This window comes from Podarcis liolepis, assembly GCF_965112155.1.
Source record: "Podarcis liolepis genome assembly, chromosome: 1".
NCBI classification, from domain to species: domain Eukaryota; kingdom Metazoa; phylum Chordata; class Lepidosauria; order Squamata; family Lacertidae; genus Podarcis; species Podarcis liolepis.
Window position 1 is genome coordinate 22,540,896 of NC_139554.1, and position 20,152 is coordinate 22,561,047.

Sequence of the window (20,152 nt, forward strand, 5' to 3'; positions counted from 1 at the left end):
ATCCAGTGTCCCACTTCCTCTGGACTTTGGACTACAGTCTCTTAAAACTGGTTCTGCAAAATAAAATTTAAAGGACATCAGCGGATTGTGGCTCTTCTCCCTCACTCCTTCCCCAGTCTGACATTTTATTTGTGTCCCATAGTTCCTGTACTTCGTGAAGAAGGAAGAAAGAGCATGGCTTTGAAGGTAGCAGTACTGCTCAGTTTTGTCCTAGGAATCAGCACCTTTCCCCTGGAGGACCCTGAGGATGGAGGCAAGCATTGGGTTGTCATTGTCGCTGGTTCCAATTCCTGGTATAACTACAGACACCAGGTAAGTGTTGGCTGGGCGAAGGGAGTTGTTGCATTGAACAGAGTTGGGTTCTCTATCCTGGCTCTTGCATGCATGAACGCCAGTTGGTTTCTGTTACATAGCACACAGGTGGTGAACATCTGGCCTGCAGGCTTTCGCACTTGGACCACCAGGTCATTTTGGCCAAGCCACGCCCACTTCCCTTACACCTGATGTCATAGATGATGTCAGATGGGAGATGGGTAAAGATGTACCAGGGCCATAGGGGGGTTGCAGGCGCTTCTGATTAGCAGCACCTAGAAAGTCCTGCTACCACCAGACTTTGCTAGCATAATCAGCTAATCGTGTATGCAAGCAAAAATGGGTGACCTGATGTCACTGTGAAATTGGGTGGTTGCCAGGTGGGTGGCTCTGCCCGCCTGTGACACCTGGCCCATGAAGGGTGTGGGAGATCAGGGATCCAGTCCATTGGCCAGATACAGTTCCGCACCTCTGCTGGAGCCCTCCAAAAATGGTTTGACCTCAGCCTCCATCATCCCTGACTATTGGCCACGTTGGCTGGGGCTGATGGGAGTTGGAGTCCCAGCAAGGAAGGGGGAAGCTGCAGGTTCCCCATCTGTAGGCAGAAGTAGGGTCACTAGAGTCTACTGGGGACGAATGGTCTGGTGATTTTGAAGATTGTGTCTAGAAGGTCATATTTACACTTGCAAGTCAGCACATAACGATGGTGCAATCCTCAAGTGTGGACATTCATCACATGAGCTGAGTATAAGAGTGACTGGGATTAAGTCATTAGGCGGTTTACTTGCCAGCTTGTTAAACTAGCTGATTAATCTGCTAAATATTGCAGTCCGAAAAGCTTACCCTAGCATTCTGGGGACTCTTTCTATTGAAGTGGTGTTGGTAGGCTGCTGTGGTTCTCTGTGCCATCGTAATCCTGCAAGCCTGAAAGGTTTGCACAGACATTTAGGTCTAGCACACTTCTTCCCTCCCTATCTATAGTGCAGAAGTAGGCTGGCACAAACAGAGCTACGTGGGAAAGCTTGTGCAATCCCTACTCAGCTCTCTAACCTCAATTGCAAGCAGGTCAGGGAGAGGCAGTTGTGGTTAGAGGTAGAGGATCGAACAACACTGTGTGGGGGGAGGAGGAGGAAGTCTAAATTCTTTGGGCAAGGACTATGAACTGAAATTCAGACATGTGAGGAAAGCTTGTCACAGACTTCTTATAATAGCAGCCTGTGTCTCTGATGTAGGTTCTGGCACAATTAAGTAACTTTGATTTGTTCCAGGTTTGAATTTCCCAGGGTAGGGTTTCTTAACCTGTGGTCCCTATGCTCCTAGGCAGTCTGTGGTTGAGCTTCAGTGCAGAAGTGTGCAAGTCTTCATTAAGACGAAAGCTGCAGATTTGGATGGCAGCATTTGTAGGAAAGGATGCAAAAACAGATCATAAAAGAGACCCTCAGCCCAACTGTGGTCTGTTGCCTTTCATGACCCAGCTCCTTTTTGTAGAAGTTCAGGCTGAGATTCTATATCCACTTACCTGACTTGGCCATATGTCACTGAATTAGACTTGTAGTTAGCAGACCCCCTGACACTAACGTGACTTAAATTTGTTAAGTCTCATTGGTTTCAGTAGGTCTACTCGAACCATGGCTAAATCTTGCCTTGGTGTGTGTGTGTGTGTGTGTGTGTGTGGAGAAATCTCTGCTCGTTTAAACAGGTTATTGGTAAACATTGTGGTGGGTTTTTGCAAAAGTCTTCAATGTTTACTTAACACTTGATTTCTTAAAGTGGTATTATGAAACTTAAAACCTCTGTGTTTGGCTGTCTTGGAGAAAGGGGCAAGGAAATAAAAAGCCCTTTGCAGGCGCTAGATGGCGTCCTACAGTGAGAACGTGCTGAAGTCGTGAGAGGAGTTCTCTTGGCATATATGCAGGCCTACATGACGCAGGACTTGTTTCTGCATAGCAGGGGTGAGGGGCCTGGTGTGCTTCAGTGGTTGGACTACAACTCCCATCAGCCCTTGCCCACATTGCAGGTGATTAAGGACGATAGGAGATACAGTCCAACAGGGGAAGGGGCACAATTTGCCACCCTTTCTGTACAGATTGCTTATCTATTTTGTTCAATATCTTCCTGCCCAAGCAGTGTAAAAGCATCACCGTTCATAGTTTTTCCCCTTCTCCCCATTCCTATTTGGATTTACTGCAATGCAGTGATTTTTGTGAGAATATCAAGTTATCAAATGGACAGGGCCTTTGATTGTGGCATGCTGAGTTTCTCTAACCAGCTTTTATTTTATAGCTGCTTGGCTTTTCTCCACCCCAGGTTTTCCCCACAACAAACATTACATATTCTGTAGTCACAGAATATCTCTGTCCACATTAGGGTGGGGGGGACTCTCTTAGGGTTTCCCCTATTTTTGCATATCTTGTGGTTCCCTTGAGTGTGCCAACACCTGCCTCTGTTTTTCCGTTGCCTCATTTTAACTACAAGTGACTCCCCACTTACATGAGTGTTACATTCCTGGGTACTACGTGTATATGTGAAATCACATATAGTGGGGGAACACCATCTTAAAAAGCCTGCAAACACCCTCTAAACCACTTGTTGCTTCTTGGGTTTCTCAGCACCCAAGGAAGATGATGATGCCTTGCATTTAGGTGCCATCTCAAAATAATCCTCTTTCAAAAATTCATGGGATTGCAGTTGCAAAGGCCTCTGGGATTGCTAGCATTTTCCTTGCTCATTTCTCTCCATTTTTGCAGTTTTCCCATTCTTTTGGGGCCATTTTTGCCCTTTCCCTGCCTTTTCGCTGTTTAATTTTTTTATTTAATTATTTCCTGGCACCGCACATATATTGTGCTCAAGTTGAATGTGCGACAGGTTGGTTTGGTTTATAAACCTATCGGCGTTGTAACGAAAGAGGGCTTTGCGGTGGGTTGTCCCAGGTTTAACTGGAGATTTCTTTGCATGAAAAGAGAGACTTCCACTGGAGGCCAGTGGCAAGGGCTACAACTTTTCTGTTTCCCGTAACACATTTAAAAATCACCCAGTAAATAAAACTGCCCTGTGTCTTTTCAGGCTGATGCCTGCCATGCTTACCAAATTGTGCACCGGAATGGCATTCCAGATGAACAAATTGTTGTGATGATGTATGACGACATTGCCTTCAATGAGCAGTAAGTATCAGAATTTTGGCAGAACTTTGTGTGCAGGGCTGTTGCTGCATATCAGAAGTGGGAGACCTGTGGTTCATTTGTTGCTGAACTACAGCTCCCAGTGTGCATGGCCTGAAGGCCCAAGGAGTTGGTGGGAGTTGTAGTTCGACAACATCTGTAAGGTTACAGGTTCCTTACCCCTGCTGTATATGAATCTAGTGTCTCTGTCACAAGACCTAACAAAAGCATCTCACAGAATGGCAGACTTCACTCATAGTTAGAAGGGGGCCAGCTGCTACACTTCTCAAGTGTTTAGTCTCCTGTTTTCCACAGAAAGAGGGAAATCCCTGATCCTGGATTGTTTGCATGAAGCACAGTTTGGCGGCAAGGAATGCCTTCCATCAGCTTCAGCTGGTGGACCCAGCGGCGTCCCTGTCTGGACAGGAATAGCCTGTTACTGCATGTTGTAGAGGTTTTCTCTTTTTTTAACTTTGAAAAGAAATGACTTCACTTTTTGCCCCTTTAAAATTTCCTGTCCACTTCCTCTCTTCAGGAATCCAACCAAAGGCATCATCATCAACAGGCCCAATGGTACAGATGTGTACAAAGGAACACCAAAAGACTATGTAAAAGAGGTAGGAACTAGATTTATTCACTTGGTAACCTAGGAACATTGCTAGCTTTGAATATCAAGTTTCCGGAAGAAATAGGATTCTATTAACCCACCTGAAGAGTGGGCCACTTGAGTTTGGATGCTTTTGTCCAGAACCTAGCGACTTTGCTTCAATTTAAATGTAAACCACATATTTCAAGTGAAGCAAGACTAGTTAATTGTAAGCACACTGTCGGTCCATTAGCACAAAATCCACTGCATGCAAACCCCCTCCCGCATGCCAGATCACCCCCTCCTTGAATTGCAGCCTCAATTCTTGGAAGTCTTCCAGGCAATTGGTTCTTTGTTCTGCAGCTGATGGGCATAGAGAGCAATTCATAATTCACCATTGGCTTTCCAAGTCTGTTAGGGATACTCGCTTATCTCAACCTCACTTGTATTAAGTTTAGCTATCTGTATTTCCTTCATTTCCCACTGCCATCAATTTACAAAAAATGCTTTCGAAACATCCTAATAGCATGTATAGTAGGTTTAGGAGTAGGATGGACACCTGTGGTAGAGGCAGGATGAACTTTAAGCTAAGATGGTTGGTTTATTAAAGGGATACTATAGACAGATACTGATATTGGAGTCTTAATGGTGTTTGATGATGGTTTCTGAAGACTCGGGAGACACTGTCGCTGACACTAGCCTGTAAGATTTTTTTTTAACTCACTGAATTTCCTAAAACTCCAGCCCAACCAGTTACTAACACATCCTAGTGCAGCTACTGGGGATAATCTGCCCTACAAAGCAGCCCTCACTCTTGGTAGTGGCCCAGTACACAGAGACTCTGAGGAAACACTGTCTATAATAAGGGGTGCAGTTGTGCAGGGTATATGATTCAACCCTGCTTGACCTCTCTATTGGTGTTTTGCAACTTCCTGACTTGTTGCAGGACCTTAGCCAGTCCTAGCAGAGTATACGCAGAGTTCATGAAAGCAATTGGCTGCAGGCAGGATGGACGAAGCAGGAACCAGTAACTTGTACTTATAGGTGTTTATTATATACAGTCGACTATTTACAGGAACAGAACAGAACACAGATCTTTAACTAGCTCTCTCCTCCGACTCGCAACTCTCAAACCTCCCAACTCCTACTCTCTGACTAACACATTCCAGTCAGTAGGCCATAAATCATTATTCCCGTGAGAGCTTGACCAATCATGGAGCTGTCTCCATGCCTCTGTATCACCAGGCAGATTTTACTCCTTCACATTGCCTTGGCTGTCGGCCAACTCTGTGTGAAGCTGCACGTATTCAAAATCCCAACACTCTCCGTCTCCCCACATGAACTGAAAGCCAGTCTAAAGTTTCAGGGTTCTGTGGATGTGTTTTGCTGGCGAGCTTTTTTTTTTTAATATATATGCAAGGTTCCCCAGAGCACTCTTTGAAAGCCATAGTTCTGCTGGATAGGAGCCAACACGCAGAAGTAAACTTTTTATTTGTTTATTTTAAAAGGAATGTTGCTGGCTGCATTTCAGCTTCAAATCTCTTTCCAACCTGTAGGATGTTACACCAGCAAACTTCCTTGCTGTGCTCAGAGGTGATGCTGAAGCAGTGAAGAATAAAGGATCGGGAAAAGTACTACGAAGGTAATTGGAAAGACGTGAGAATGGAATGCCGTCATTTCTTCATCAATATAGTTTTAACACCAAGTTGGAATTTAAGTAAAAGATTGGAAATTAAGAAGGTTTTCTCTCTCTGCAGTGGCCCTCGGGATCACATATTTGTCTATTTCACTGATCATGGCGCCCCGGGACTTCTGGCTTTTCCATCTGATGATGTACGTAAAAATTTTTTCCCTGTCTTAAGTAGCACTGATTTAGTTCGCAAGCCTAGAAACACTTGTTTTCTCAAGCTACAGTTTGGCTGCATTGTATCAGACTTCTCTCTCGCTCATTGAAGGCTAGAAAAATAGCTGTTTTGGGACTTTGGGTACCGTATTTTTCGCCTATAGGACGCACTTTTTCCCCTCCAAAAATGAAGGGGAAATCTGGGTGCGTCCTATGGGGCGAATGCAGGCTTTCGCTGAAGCCTGGAGAGCGAGAGGGGTTGGTGCGCACCGACCCCTCTCGCTCTCCAGGCTTCAGGAAGCTCTGCGCAACCCTCGGGAGACCGGCTGCGAGGGTTGCGCAGAGCTGCCTGCAGTCCCCGGCTCAGCGCAGCTCTGCGCTAAGTCCCGCCCCGCTCCAGATGGCGGCGCAGAGCTGCCTGCCGTCCCGGGATCAGCGCAGCTCTGCGTGGCCAGTGGGAGCGGGGAGCGAAGTCCCACCCCACTCCGGATGGCGGCACAGAGCTGCCTGCAGTCCCGGGATCAGCGCACTTCTCCCCATCGCCAGCCCCACAAGCTCGGGGGACAGCGGGGAGGCAGAGCGTGCCTTCCCACTGTTCCCCAACCTGGTTCTTCCAGCCCCGCACCTGGGGGGAAAATAATTTTTTTTTTCTTTATTTCCCCCCCAAAAAACTAGGTGCGTCCTATGGGCCGGAGCGTCCTATGGGGCGCAAAATATGGTAATATATAACAGCCATGAGAATGCATTGACAGGACACTCAGTAAGTGTTTTCAGTAGAGCAGGGGCTGAATTCTTGGCCTTCCCTGCCTCCGTCGGTTAATATGGGAATTGTGACAATGCAAGCCCACCTTGCAAGGTTATTGTAAAGATCACTGATAACTTACTTGAAGTGCTTCAGGTGCCTGATGGTATGCTAGATGTGTTTCTTATTACTTTAGTGGACAGCAGTGGGATATGATCAGGTACCTCCTTGTTTTACAGCTTCACGTAGAAGAATTGAACAAGACCATTTCATATATGTATCATCACAAAAAATACCAGAAGGTAAAATGACTATTTTCCACATTTATTTATTTGTTTATTTGTTTATTTAATTTTAAGAGTAGCAGCCATTATAATTGCATAGGACTCAGCTTTGTGAACTCTTCCGCTCTAAATGCTAATTGTTACTGGAAAGGATGTTGTAGTAGAGTTCTAAACTCAATAACACAGAAGTATGTGGAAAGGTGGTATGATTAATCTTCCCCCCTCTCCTTTTTTTAAAAAATAAAAACCTATTGGACTTTTTTCACCTTTTTCTTGCATATTGAGAGAATCTTGCCTTGGCATATCTGGAGTAATACAGTTCTGAAACTGGAATGGGAAGTGTCCTCGTTCTCTTACCCAGTCCAAATTTTCTGACCTTACAGTTCTGGAAAGAGAAGTATCAGTCAACATGGGTTAACCCCAAAGTTTGCAGGTTCTCAAAAACACCTTGAGGTGGGAAAACACCCTAAAGGAAATAACCTGTGTGAACCAGGAAGTGGCCTCTCCAGAAAAGGAAATAGTTCTTTCTACAGGCTTTGATTTTCATTTCATTCCTCCTTCCACCCAGTTGTGAGACTGGGCAGGTCAGCCGGGAGACCCTGACCTGGGATGGAATGGTACAACCCCACCCAACATTTTGTGGCACATTCTACTTTGAGTATCTAGTTTGTGTATAATGTTCAGCCAGTTTCTATGCATTCTGCTCTGGAGGGTAATGTGAAAATAAACACTTGTTTTTTTAAGGCAGTATTATTTTAATTCTGCTTGATTAACTGGAAGTAAGTTCTATTGAATTTGGAAGGTGCGCCTTCTGAGTGAATATGAAACATGTATAAGGTCCAACAAATTCTGGTAAATGTGGAGTTGAAGTAAGGTAGCGCCTTTTTTTATACCTGTTATGACCACAGCTATTCAAAAAGGCAAGAAAGGATGCTACAGAAACCCAGGGTTGAACTTAGGGACAATTCAGTGAAAGTTGGTTTTTGCAAGTCTTACAGGTAGGGCCAGTTTGCACATGATGCTAATTTCTGAATAGCGTTATGTGGATAAGGTTAGCGAGTACTTGTTAGAAGATTGGAAGCTTCTGAGTTAGAATAACTTCTTAGTGTTGCATTCAACTAACTATGGTTAGCTGTTGAAACAAGCTGTGTTTGATGAAACTGGCTGGTTTCAGATAGTAGTTGAGATTTAATGGTTTGCACATCACAATAAGCCAGTTTTCCTCCCCCTCTATTTAGAGCCATGGTGAGCAGTAATAATCTATGATCAAATATTAGAGTACCTTCACTATATGATGGAGATGGAGCGTGGGTCAGTGAGCTTATGGGTAAGGGAAAGGATACTTGGGAGAAATAGCAGGTACCAGATCTTTACCCAAACATCTAGAAGTGTGTCTCACTATTTCTTAACATAAATTGCAGATGGTGTTTTACATTGAAGCATGTGAATCTGGATCAATGATGAAAAATCTACCTCATGATATAAATGGTAAGTGAACAGTCAGCGTTCTGGTTTGAGACCAATCATCTGATTGTACTCAAAAAGTCTTCATTGGGAGGTATTGAAAACGTGCAAGCATTATTGCAATTTGGGTTAAATATGGTTTTTAAGTCTTATCTACACCAGGGGTGAGGGACGCGGGTGCGCTGTGGTTTAAACCACAGAGCCTAGGACTTGCCGATCAGAAGGTGGGTGGTTTGAATCCCCACGACGGGGTGAACTCCCATTGCTCGGTCCCTGCTCCTGCCAACCTAGCAGTTTGAACGCACAAAGTGCAAGTAGATAAATTGGTACCGCTCCAGCGGGAAGGTAAACGGCATTTCCGTGCGCTGCTCTGGTTCACCAGAAGCAGCTTAGTCCTGCTGGCCACATGACCCGGAAGCTGTACACCGGCTCCCTCAGTCCATAAAGGGAGATGAGCGTCGCAACCCCAGAGTCAGCCACGACTGGACCTAATGGTCAGGGGTCCCTTTACATTTAACTTTACACCAGGGGTGGGAAATTGGATCTGGCTGGTAGGATCTCCTCCCACCCTCTTGTTTGCCAAATTCAGCATGAGGCTAGAAGTACCCAGCTGTCAATTGTCTGGCATCACAGTCATGACCCCTTTTTTGCCTGCAGGGTTTGAAATCAAGACCATACTGTTAACTGTGAACAGCCTGCAAAACACCTTTCAAGGTGCTCTGCTGATCCTTTAGTCTTGCAGTTGTGAGGTCTTCTGGAGTGCTTTGCAAGGGGCTTCATGAGATCAGCTGACAGTCAGCAGATCACAGGGCTTTGCAGTTGATTGCCGGTGCCTGGAAAGCCTTTCAGTGGAGTCAGGTCCTTGCCTGCCCCACACCTAACTTCCTATGCATGACATTGGGTGTAGCACAGGTTAGGCTTGGCTTGACTGCAGTGGCTCTGCCATCTGGGGAAGCTTGGAGGGGTCTGGAAGTTCACTGCACCGATCTACACCAACCTTGGGTGCTCAGATGAGACTCCAGTGGGGATTATGGAGGTTGTAGCAGAACAACATGGGGGTTTAAATATTGAGAGCTTTTACGTTTCCTCTACCCAGTCGCTGCTTTGCTCGCCAACCCTTCCAGCTGGCACATAATTGGCATCCCTCTGAAGGGATGTTCCATGTGTGGAGCTATATGTGTGAAAGCTTTCCCATTCTTCGTCGCTTTTAGGGGAAGGCTTTTGAATGTGCGCAGAGCTCTGGATTGGAGCAAATGTGTCTAAAATCGGCTTAAAGCCAAAGTTCTTAATTTCAGCTGGGTTTAGATCAGGCCACTCGGACAAGCGCATACGGCAGCCGTGTGCCAGCTGTGGCGAAGCAAGTAAATAGTGCCCCCTCCATTTACCTTGCAGTTTATGCCACGACTGCTGCTAATCCTAGCGAATCGTCTTTTGCGTGTTATTTTGATGACAAGAGGCAAACCTATCTTGGCGACTGGTACAGTGTCAATTGGATGGAAGATTCCGATGTGGTGAGTCCCCAAGATCCAGTAACTTGCTTTTTCTTTCATCTGACATTACGGATCTTGATTTGTTTTGTTCTTTAAATGCTTTATTTAGTGCAGTTTTGTTTACCACCAAGAGCCACAGTGGGCCCTTTTAGAGTAGGAGAACCAAAGGCAGTGTATTCTCGGGAGTGTTTTCTCTAAGCTGACTTGATACATGTCTAGTACAGGGCTTTCCATTGTGCACCCCAGTATTACCAGCCACATCTAAGTAGGAAGGTGGCTGGTAATACTAGTAGAGACATCCTCTTTCAAGCAGGGAACTGACTCACAAGAGGTACATCTCTAGATCCACATACTTGCATCCTGCACAGAGGATTTAGCAGCGTCTAAAGGCCTGGGCGTTGTAGATGTCACCTAGAAGTGATGATGTTATCTTGAGTCTACAAGCCACAAGCTTTCGACACCTGTGCAAGCTTAAATTTGCTGCCTCAGCCTCTGGGGGCAACTCCACCATGATGTTGGTGGTGCTTGTGGTGATCACACAGGGTGACGTTTCACCGTCTATTGATCCCTGTGCCACCACTTTATTTCTCACTGCCACCACCCAGGCCCTACCTGGTACAATACTGAGTCCAGTCAGGGTTAAATTGGAACATAAACTTCTGTTTATTTATTGCAGTTTAACAAGCGTGTGGTTTCATAAACAGTATCGGTCAATTACAGTCATGGGGTGCCTATCCAGACCTATAACTTCCGCTACCTGCTCTCACTCACTAAACCACCTCTCAGATATTTACTTGTCTTCCTAGCTCCTAACTGTTCCTGACTCAGCTTATTTCGCTACACTAACTCAACCTACCCACAGACTCTATCCCAATTCACTCCCACTCCTACCAACCATCCAACTCCCAATGAACTCCTCCCTTCGCTGGTTTTATAGTCCTACTGACTCCACCCCCCTGGGTTCTGATTGGGCAACTTGTTTAACTATTTCACCTCCAGCACTCTCATATGTTAACGTCACAGTGCTCTCCTGGGAATCTTCAGAGGTGCCAGGGTTTAATGACTGCTCCTTTGCGTTTCTCAATATCCCAACACCAATAAATGATAAACAGACAAATTCAAGAGTCAATTGCTCTAAGTTAAGAAGTCTTCCCCCTCTCCCCCCAGTTGGTACCCTCTGCTCTTCAGACAGCAGGTGTGCTGGAGAAAGGGCTAAGATAGCCTGACAGGCATGTCCAAAGTCTGTTTCGGGGGCCTAATCTGGCCCACTGGTTGGTTTAAGCTCAACAATTTCACTCCTAAAAAAAGGTCCAAAACTTTGGTCAGCCCCCACAGCCCTTCACTCCATCAAATCTGGCCCTCTTTGAAAAAAGTTTGGACACCACTGGCCTAAGATGACTTTTGGTGGGAGCATTTATGCAGGGGACAGCAATCCAGCAAATACCAGATTCAACAAGAGGTTGTATGCATTGCCATTGTGGACTGTAGCAGGAAGACCTGTTGTGTTTCTAGCTAACTGCAGGGCAGATATAGGCTGCAAATGTCTGAAAAGGGCACAGATAACTTGTATTTATCAAAACTATTACTATTATTAGAACTATTTACATAAACCAAACAGATAAAAGCATTGGCAGGATTATTATAATAACCCACAGTTTCATAACAGTATATATTTAAAGAAGAGGAATAAATGAACAAATTAAGTTAATTTGGATATGTAGAAAATGTTAAAAGCGTGGGAAGGAAGTCAGGTTTTGAAATGTAAAAATGATTGTAAAATCAGTGAAATGTATAAATTTGAAAAAAGAACTATTTCCACAAACCTGTCATGAAAGCATCACAAACTGTTGTACAAAATTACAATCAAATGGCATTCAAACTTGCAGACTGAATAAATCCATAGTACTATTTGTTTCATAGTTCTCGATGCCCAGTCATTCATTGCAGACTTCCTAACTGACTAAGAATGAATGAACCACAATGGGAGTTTTGCCCAAGAACTAATGATTCACGATGGGAGGTCTGTTGAAGTACCGTTTCAAGTTTCCTGATTGCACAATCGCATTAGGAACTTGGTCAGCAATTGCTTCGTTGTCGTATTTTTTTTTTAGCTCCCCTCTTTCCCAAAAGGGAAGTAAAACCTTTTCAATTGCGTTGGTATGTAAGTAGCTGAATCATGTGCAACTTTTCTTTTTCTCTCTATGCCTTTTTTTTTTGTCTGCAGGAGGATTTGAAGAAAGAAACTCTGCACAAGCAGTTTCTGTTGGTAAAGAAGCATACAAACACCAGCCATGTGATGCAGTATGGAAACTTGGTGAGTGTTTGGTCTCAAATGGGCAACTGCGGACAGTTGTGTTTTGCACCAATGTTTACTTTGTATTTCTTAACCTTGTCTGTGGTTTTGTCTGTAATACTACAACAACCCCTGTGAGGTAGGTTAGGCTGAGAGACTGCATCCAGCCTCAGGTCGTCCGGTGAGCTTCATTGCCAAGTAGGTCTCCCAGCTTCCAGTCAAGCACTCTCACAATACAGTGGACGGACGCTTGGGTTGCGAACATGATCCTTGCAGGATGCACATTTGCAACCCGCAGCGCGATTTAGTGCTTCTGCACATGCGCAACCGCCGAAACCCGGAAGTAACCCGTTCCAGTATTTCCAGGTTTCGGCAGTCCATAACCCGAAAAAATGCAACCTGAAGCATCTGTAACCCAAGGTATGACTGTACGCCAAATCATAGCTATTTTGAACTGGACCTTCCAGTCTGTATCCTAAATCTTGAAACTGGAAAAAGCGGAAACAAATGGGGGAGCAGAACTTTTATTTCTTACTTTCCTTACCCTGCTCCCAAGAGTTGGGGGGGGGGGGAGTTGCGTACATAGTTCCTCCCTTCCCTCCATCCCCCCCCCCCGCTTTAACACAACAGCCTCGTGAAGTAGGTAAAGTGATTGCCCAAGGTCTCCTGGTGTACTTCACAACTGAGCAAGGATTTAAACCCAGGATTTCTTAATCCAGCACTCTGTACTGTTCCATCCTACAGCAACCCTACTTTAGAGGGCTTGTGTTGTGCAATTTGTTCCTTACACTTGTCCTCTGTTCATCCTCCCAAGGAGCTCTGTAGTTTGCTAAAGGCCCCAGGCGCAATTCCTACTCGGGAAGCTTAAAGGCCCAACCCTGCCCTGATTCAGCAGTTAACCTGTGTCTTAATGCTGCAAGACCAACTATCCAGGGCATGGCTGCTTGCTCTTTCCCCCTTTTCCCTCCAGTTTTGCAACATGCTCTCCTTCCAGAGCTGAGACGACTCCTGGTTTCTCCAGCCCTCTGTGTTTTCAGCCAGTTTCAAATTGCAGAAGGGTCCTGTATCCCTGTGGTAAAGCACATACGTTTTGCATGCAATAGGTCCCAGATTCAGTCCCTGGCATCACCCTGGGTAACACATGCCCTGGGACCCTGGAGAGCTTCTGCCAGTCAGAGTAGGTAGACAATACTGGGCTAGATGACAAAGCAGTTTAACCTGGTATAAGGTAGCTTCTCAAGGTCGCATCCAACTTTAGCCCCAAAGAATCCTGGGAAATGTAGTTTGTTAAGGCTCCTGAGAGTTGGTAGGAAACCTTCATTCCTCTCACAGCTACAGTTTAACAGTCAAATCCCTCTTTCCAGAGAACTCTCAGGAATTGTAGTGTCGTGAGGCAAATAGGTCTACTCTTGAGTATTATTACTGTTTGTTACGGTTATATACCACCTTTATCTTCCAAGGATCTCACATGATTTTCCTCCTCACAACAACCCTGTGAGGTAGGTTAGGCTAAGTGACGGCAACTGGCCCGAGGTCACCCAGTCAGCTTCATGACAGAATAGGGATTCATACCTGGGTCTCCCAGATCCTAGTCCAACACTCTTAACCATTACCCCACTCTGGCTCCCAGTGCATCACCAAGTATGGATACTTTGGGTACAGCTTGTACATTGAGGCCTCTGTAAAGCACTTGCTTATATAAAATCACAGGTGCTCTTGAAGCTCAGCTTAATTTCTCCATGGCCTCTCCATTCGAGGTGTTTTATTGGGTGCGTTAACAGTGCCTGGAGACAGATGTGAGAGGACCTAGCTCAGATCCTTGCTTTCAGTCCACCAGGTAGCCTTAGGAAACTTGCCCATCTTGTCTCAGGGGCTGCTGGAAGAACAAACCAATTGATTGAAAACCAGTCCCCTCCAGGTTTTCAAGCAATCGCAAGCTTTTGAAAACAGCTCTGCTTCCCCAAAATGCGCCCGTCCCATTAAAGTGAAGGGTGTCTTTTTCTTCTTCTCTCCCCCACCCCCTCGCAGTCCATCGCTCACATGAAAGTGGCGCAGTTCCAGGGCACAAGAAGCGCCTCCAGCGCCCCCATTTCGTTGCCCCCCGTGAGTCGCTATGACCTCACCCCCAGCCCCGACGTCCCCCTTGCAATCATGAAGCGCAAACTGATGGCCACAAATGATGCGGTTGAGGCCAAGGCGATTCTAGGAGAGATGAAGAGACACCTGGAGGTAAGAGCCGAGAGGGGCGCAATATTAACGACAGTGTGGCAGGGTTGGAAGTAGGAGCTCACTGCACCCATGTGAATGCCGCTAATTCGTGTTGTACTTCATTTGATAGAACAATGTTCTGAATCACCAACCCAAAGGAGGGAGGGCTCTGTGCAGTGGTTGGTGCAGGGATACAAAAAAAAAAGGGATATCGAAAGCATTCAAGTGACCTGTTCTAGTGCTTTATGAATGAAAGGTGTAGACTTGCAACAAATCAGCCTGTCAGGTCTCGCGGCCTTTGCAAACATGGGATGGACACCGCAACAAGGAGATGGCTTCTCCATGCCCAAGCAAACATTCATATGTTCTTTATACACAAAGCAGCATGCATCACTTGGGTCAGGGCTTCCCATCACTCCACCTGACCAGATAAGGGCATAGGTGGCAAATAACCAAATCTTACAGATATTTTCCTTTCCTGGGCTCAGAGACCAGCACCCCAAGCACGCAGATAACATCAAAGCAAGCTGATCGGCCTATATAAAAAATATAAACTTATACCAGCTGATTGTTACAACTACTGCCAGTTAATTGTGGAGTTGTTTTGACTACCAAGATGGCATTTGCAGAGCTTCTGAAATACTTCACCTTTGGTTCTACACAAACAGGCAGGATATGCCCCTGAGCGCTATACTCAGCGCTGATATGCTTGAGTGCTCCTGCTTTGCACGTGCAAGGGTTGGCGGGGGGGGGGGGAGCTGCTTCCTTAAAATATCTCTTCTGCAAATTTTGGTGGTGAACTTTTGAGCGAGGATGAATTCAGCATTGCCTATTGGCAGCAGTTTTTGAGAGTTGGTCAGCATGCTGCCGTACGAAATACTTGTTGTCTATGTTGTCCATGATACTGTCTCATGATCTGAGAAGCACCTCAACAGGCTGCCAACTAGCTTGGAGGTTTTCTGTTTTCAAACTGGAACTTCCCAAGCTTCCTTTTTCAGTATGTTTTGCGTGCACAGCCCCCAGAAAAGGTGCTTTCACAGCAGACTGTGGGAACCAGCTGTTCCAGCGTGAACAGAAGGAAGAGACATGTTTCCCCCCCACATGAGTGGTGGGGATGTGCTGTGATTTCCCCCAGAGGTCACCTGAGCATAGCAAGATGCGAAACTCAGCCTAGGATGCTTTCGGTTCTTGTATTAAGAATGTCTCAGCCGAGACTTCTGTGATAACTTCCAGCTCTGAGTTATGTGACCAGAAATGAGATGTTCAAAAGGCAAATGGACATGGTGGTTGTGGCTAGCAGACTTCTTTGGTTTGACCCTTCCCTTCCCCTCCCCCCAAAAAGCTGTGTAAGCACAGGAGGCTTCTGTTAGAGCCGCAGTTGCCTAGAGGGCACTAAGCAGCTGTGTTCTAGATAACAAAAGAGTTACTCTTGTCTCTTCCTCCACAGGCTAAAGAGCAAATCCAGAATGCCATGCGCAAGATTATATCCTTCATAACGCTTTCCAGTGAGCACACAGAGCAGCTCCTGTCGGAGAGGATGAGCCTCACGAATTACGACTGTTACGAGGCCTCAGTGCGTCACTTCAAGAGCCATTGCTTCAACTGGCATGCCTCCCCTGTGGTAAGTCTCTTCAGACTTGGAGCCAAGGCTCAGTATAGCCACACTTAAGTGCAAGGTGATGAGTAGACTGGGCTAACTGCTGCATCCCTCTCTGGGAGGAGCTTGCATCAAGATATCTTGGTTGTCTTGAGAGGGATATTTTATCTGATCAGTTGCTTTACTTCTGTGAGTGAGCCGTCAGTGAGCGATCAGTTTGTGCCTCTGGCAAGAGTGGTCTGACCTCCCCTGACAGCAAACCGGTTGGGAATGAAGGGGAGGGGGAGAGAAGCCATGCCCCTACCCATCTCTTGCTCTGGTTTCACCCCCACAGACTTCAGCTTCACCCATAGCCTCTCCCCACTGAAAGGGACTACAGCCCTCAGATGAACAGCTGCCTCCCTTAGGATTATGCGTTGAGTGGGGGAAAGGTGTAATTCTCCTGCTTGTTTCTGTTTTTCAGTATGAATATGCTCTGAGACAACTGTACGCTTTGGTCAACGTCTGTGAAACAGGATATCCCATTGACAGGTAAAATCTGTGTACAAATGATTTGAGGTGTGATGTGCATTTTCTAGAAGGAGAACGTCAATTGTATATTTGGGCTAGTTCTTACTACCTTCTATAAGGAATCTGGAGATAGATATTCTATCAACGCAGAGAGGGAGAGAGAACTGTTACATGAAATGTGCTTTTAGCATTTACGTGCCAGTAAACCATAGATAGATGTGTGTATCTTTGTTTAATCTTACCGTACTATATTTGCACCTGCCGCTTGTCATGCTAGTGATGGAGTGTGCATCTGCAGCCAAGTTTAAGCAAGGTGAGAGAATCATAGAATTGTAGAGTTGGAAGAGGATCGTCTCGCCCAACCCTCTGCAGCGCAGGAAGATGCAGCTGTCCCAGGCAGGGATCAATCCTGCAACCTTGGCATTATCATCACCCTTCCCTAACCAACTGAGCTATCCTGCTGCCCAAGCAAAAGGGAGGAGCAAGGGGCCATTGCTGCTGCTTCCGCCGCTGGCACCCAGGGGTGGGGGAATGTCCAAGCCGCCCAGAGTGGCTGGGGAAACCAAGCCAGATGGGCGGGATAGAAGTAATAAATTGTATTATTATAAGCGGGCCAGTGAAGCAAGCAGACCGTCACCAAAGGGCAAGGAGGGAGAGGAATGAAAGGGAGAAATGTTCACATTGCTGCTGCCACCAAGAAAGAAGAGCCTGCACTTCAAAATGACAGCTCTTGGCAGTGGGAAAAGCGGGGGGAGTCTTTCTGCTCTTTGTCCTCCCACCCCCTGGCGGCAGTCAGAAGTGTGTGAGCAGACTCAGGCAGGTGGGTGGCAAAAGGGAGAAGTCAGGTTGCTGCTGCTTATTGAAGATGGAAGTGGGAGGTGCAGGGAGGTCTGCCCCACAGCCCTTCCCCTCTCTGCAAGTGATCTGAAAAGCTGGGGGAACCAGCACAACCTTCTCTCACCAGGTACCACTGTGAAGTGTAAGGAGCTGTGGCAGGTAGGCAGGGCTGGTGGGCAGTGCAAGCAGGGGGTGCAGCCCACAGTACAGTGTTCCCAAACTTGGGTCTCCAGCATTTTGGACTACAGTTCCCATCATCCCTGGTCCTGCTAGCTGGGGATCATGGGAGTTGCAGTCCAACAACAGCCGGAGACCCGAATTTACGAAACACTGCCCTAGTACGCAAAACAAATTTGTGCCGTGAGAAAACCCTTGTTTTTTACGCTTGTCGTTTCTCTTGCAGAATACTATCAGCCATGGATCGAGCCTGCAATGAATTTTAACCAAAAAGCAATTCAGTCGAGAAATTCAGCAACGAGCAGTGAATAATGTGGTAGTCGTCAAACCCAGGAACTAACATAGAGCAAAGGCAGTCAAGTGCGTCCTCTGTCAATAAAAAGAAAAAAGCCATGGAGGGATAGCCACCAGGTTCTGCACTTTAAAGCCTTTGGGAGGGAGAGACAGGATCCCTTCCAAGGGTGTGACTCACTCCAGAAGCTGCTCCCGAAGTCTTCTGGAATGGACAACTTCATCAGCGCCTTCAGAATCGCATTATTGAATTCCACTCTGAGACTGTTTTGGCAATTACAGCAAAGGGATTGCTTTGAATTGTACTGGTTTTCTTCTCTTTTTTTTAATCGTTTGCTCAGGTTTTGGTGGCCTCCTTTTTTGAGAATTAACTAAGGAATTCCACACAGAAAAATGGCCTGTAGTGGATATGGCATTTCTGTTTGTTTTTTATAATTGGAAATTAATGCTTTAAGGACCCAAGGGTTGACTGCAAGCTTCTAGATTGCACATGTCAAGAAGAATAAAAGGCCAGCTGTAAATTGGGGTTGTGGAGGGGTGTGTGTGAGAGTTAATTGGATAATTTGATTTAAAGTGCTTGGGTTTTGTTTGAAGATAAAACCGTGGTCACAAAAGCCCCCCACACTGAAGGAGACGAATGTCTGTTCTGTTTTCTGATTCTTATGTAATTGTATGTTTACACAACTTGGTGGGAGATTGTGCAGTGTTGACCTGTGAAGGATAATAAAACATGTTGAGCTGCTTATGCCTCACTCTAAACTCACATTTGTCTCCAGTCTTTTAACGGGGTGGTTTGTTAAGCAGCAACTTGCACCTCAGGTTTGTTTGTGGTTTAACTTTAGCCTCTTTGATGCTTCCCCAGTTGTTGTTCAGTCATTTAGTCGTGTCCGACTCTTCGTGACCCCATGGACCAGAGCACGCCAGGCACTCCTGTCTTCCACTGCCTCCCGCAGTTTGATCAAACTCATGTTTGTAGCTTCGAGAACACTGTCCAACCATATCGTCCTCTGCCGTCCCCTTCTCCTTGTGCCCTCCATCTTTCCCAACTTCAGGGTCTTTTCAAGGGAGTCTTCTCTTCTCATGAGGTGGGCTTCCCCAGTGGAACTACATTATTGCCATTTGCCTGAGGCACTCTAGTAGTATAATGCAGTGAAAGTAGGATTTATTTTCTCCTTTTTTTGCCAAGCACCTGGAACATTGGTGATGTAAGTTAGAGAGAAAGAGGTTATCTTTCAGATAACCCCATTGGATCCCATTCTAAAAGCTCACATAGAGCAGATGTGCCCTTTGCTTAGGCCAGTGGTCTGTATTCACCCCTGGACACAGGGTTGCATGACAGTGGTGGCTATGGCCAAAAGTTGGGTGGCTTTATCCCCACACTTGCATACAGCCCCTTCTTCAGCTGGTTGGTGCAGGTGAGATGAGGAGGTGTTTTTCCCCATCCCATAATCAATCGGATGATCAAGAAGAGAACATCTTGCATTTTTTACCAGGGTGCTGTGCTCTGCTCTCCCCAGCATGGCACCAACTTAATTTCACCCTGTTGCTGCTGCCAAAATCAGTGGGGTCTTGGAGGGAATGTGGCGAAAAGGCCCAATCGAGTCCCCAAACTGGGAGTTAGCAACCACTGAAATTAGCTATTCCCCCACCTTGCTGGCTTTTCCTAGCTCACCCTTCCTTTGTGTATTTCAAAAACACCAACTCTCAATAATGTGGCCTTTTCAAGTGCTTATGGAGTTGCTTGTAGCCCCAATGTTCTATGCTAGGAAGCTGCAGGTAAAATGTTGCCGTTTCCTTCTGAAAACATTGAGTACTGATCCATTCATTATTTGCTGAGACCTAGACGGTTGCGCACGCTCCCATGTACTCTGCATCCTGAGCGCTCCCACCACTGTTTCAGAAAGTGGTGTATATCCAATATTATTCACAGCCCATATCCATCCTGTCTTTTCCTAGGAAAATACTTTGTTTTGATGCATTCCCCTGCCCCAAGCCGGCTTTTGGTTTGAATTGAGAAAAAGAATGACTTAGCTGTGTTTTAAACTCTTATACATGCATGGCCCAAATGCTGAACTCCAGCCGGTTGCAGATTAATTGTATTGTGGCAGGAGCTGTAGTTCAGTGGTAGAGCACCTTGCCTTGCAGCCAGAAAGTCCCAGGTTGACCGGGCATAAGCTCCTGTCTGGAGAGCTGCTGCCTGCCAGTGCCTGCAATACATTGTCTGCTAAGACCTGAGGCAGGTTTCTATGTTCCTAATGCCAGGCCTTAAAAAATTGCAGTAGTGACAGGTTTACTATCAAGATATTGGTGTATGGGTGTCTGAGTAGTATATTTCCCCAGAAATATACTACTGAGACACC

General features: G+C 46.0%; 2 protein-coding genes across 2 annotated transcripts in view; one reads left to right on the plus strand and one right to left on the minus strand.

Annotated features, from left to right (window-relative positions):
* LGMN (legumain) overlaps nt 1-18,555 on the plus strand; it is a 28,695-nt gene extending 10,140 nt beyond the window's left edge. Inside the window, exons 2-14 of the mRNA XM_083502986.1 lie at nt 143-312; nt 3,376-3,473; nt 4,006-4,087; nt 5,613-5,698; nt 5,814-5,889; nt 6,881-6,943; nt 8,347-8,413; nt 9,782-9,900; nt 12,104-12,193; nt 14,201-14,401; nt 15,828-16,001; nt 16,441-16,508; nt 17,728-18,555. Of these exons, the coding sequence (XP_083359112.1) occupies nt 175-312; nt 3,376-3,473; nt 4,006-4,087; nt 5,613-5,698; nt 5,814-5,889; nt 6,881-6,943; nt 8,347-8,413; nt 9,782-9,900; nt 12,104-12,193; nt 14,201-14,401; nt 15,828-16,001; nt 16,441-16,508; nt 17,728-17,767 (1,302 nt within the window). The 5' untranslated portion in view covers nt 143-174 and the 3' untranslated portion in view covers nt 17,768-18,555. The remainder of the gene's footprint in view (nt 1-142; nt 313-3,375; nt 3,474-4,005; nt 4,088-5,612; nt 5,699-5,813; nt 5,890-6,880; nt 6,944-8,346; nt 8,414-9,781; nt 9,901-12,103; nt 12,194-14,200; nt 14,402-15,827; nt 16,002-16,440; nt 16,509-17,727) is intronic.
* The window catches only part of LOC310706715 (endogenous retrovirus group 3 member 1 Env polyprotein-like), an 874,531-nt gene that overhangs the window by 804,633 nt on the left and 49,746 nt on the right, over nt 1-20,152 (minus strand). The gene's annotated exons all lie outside the window — the stretch shown is intronic.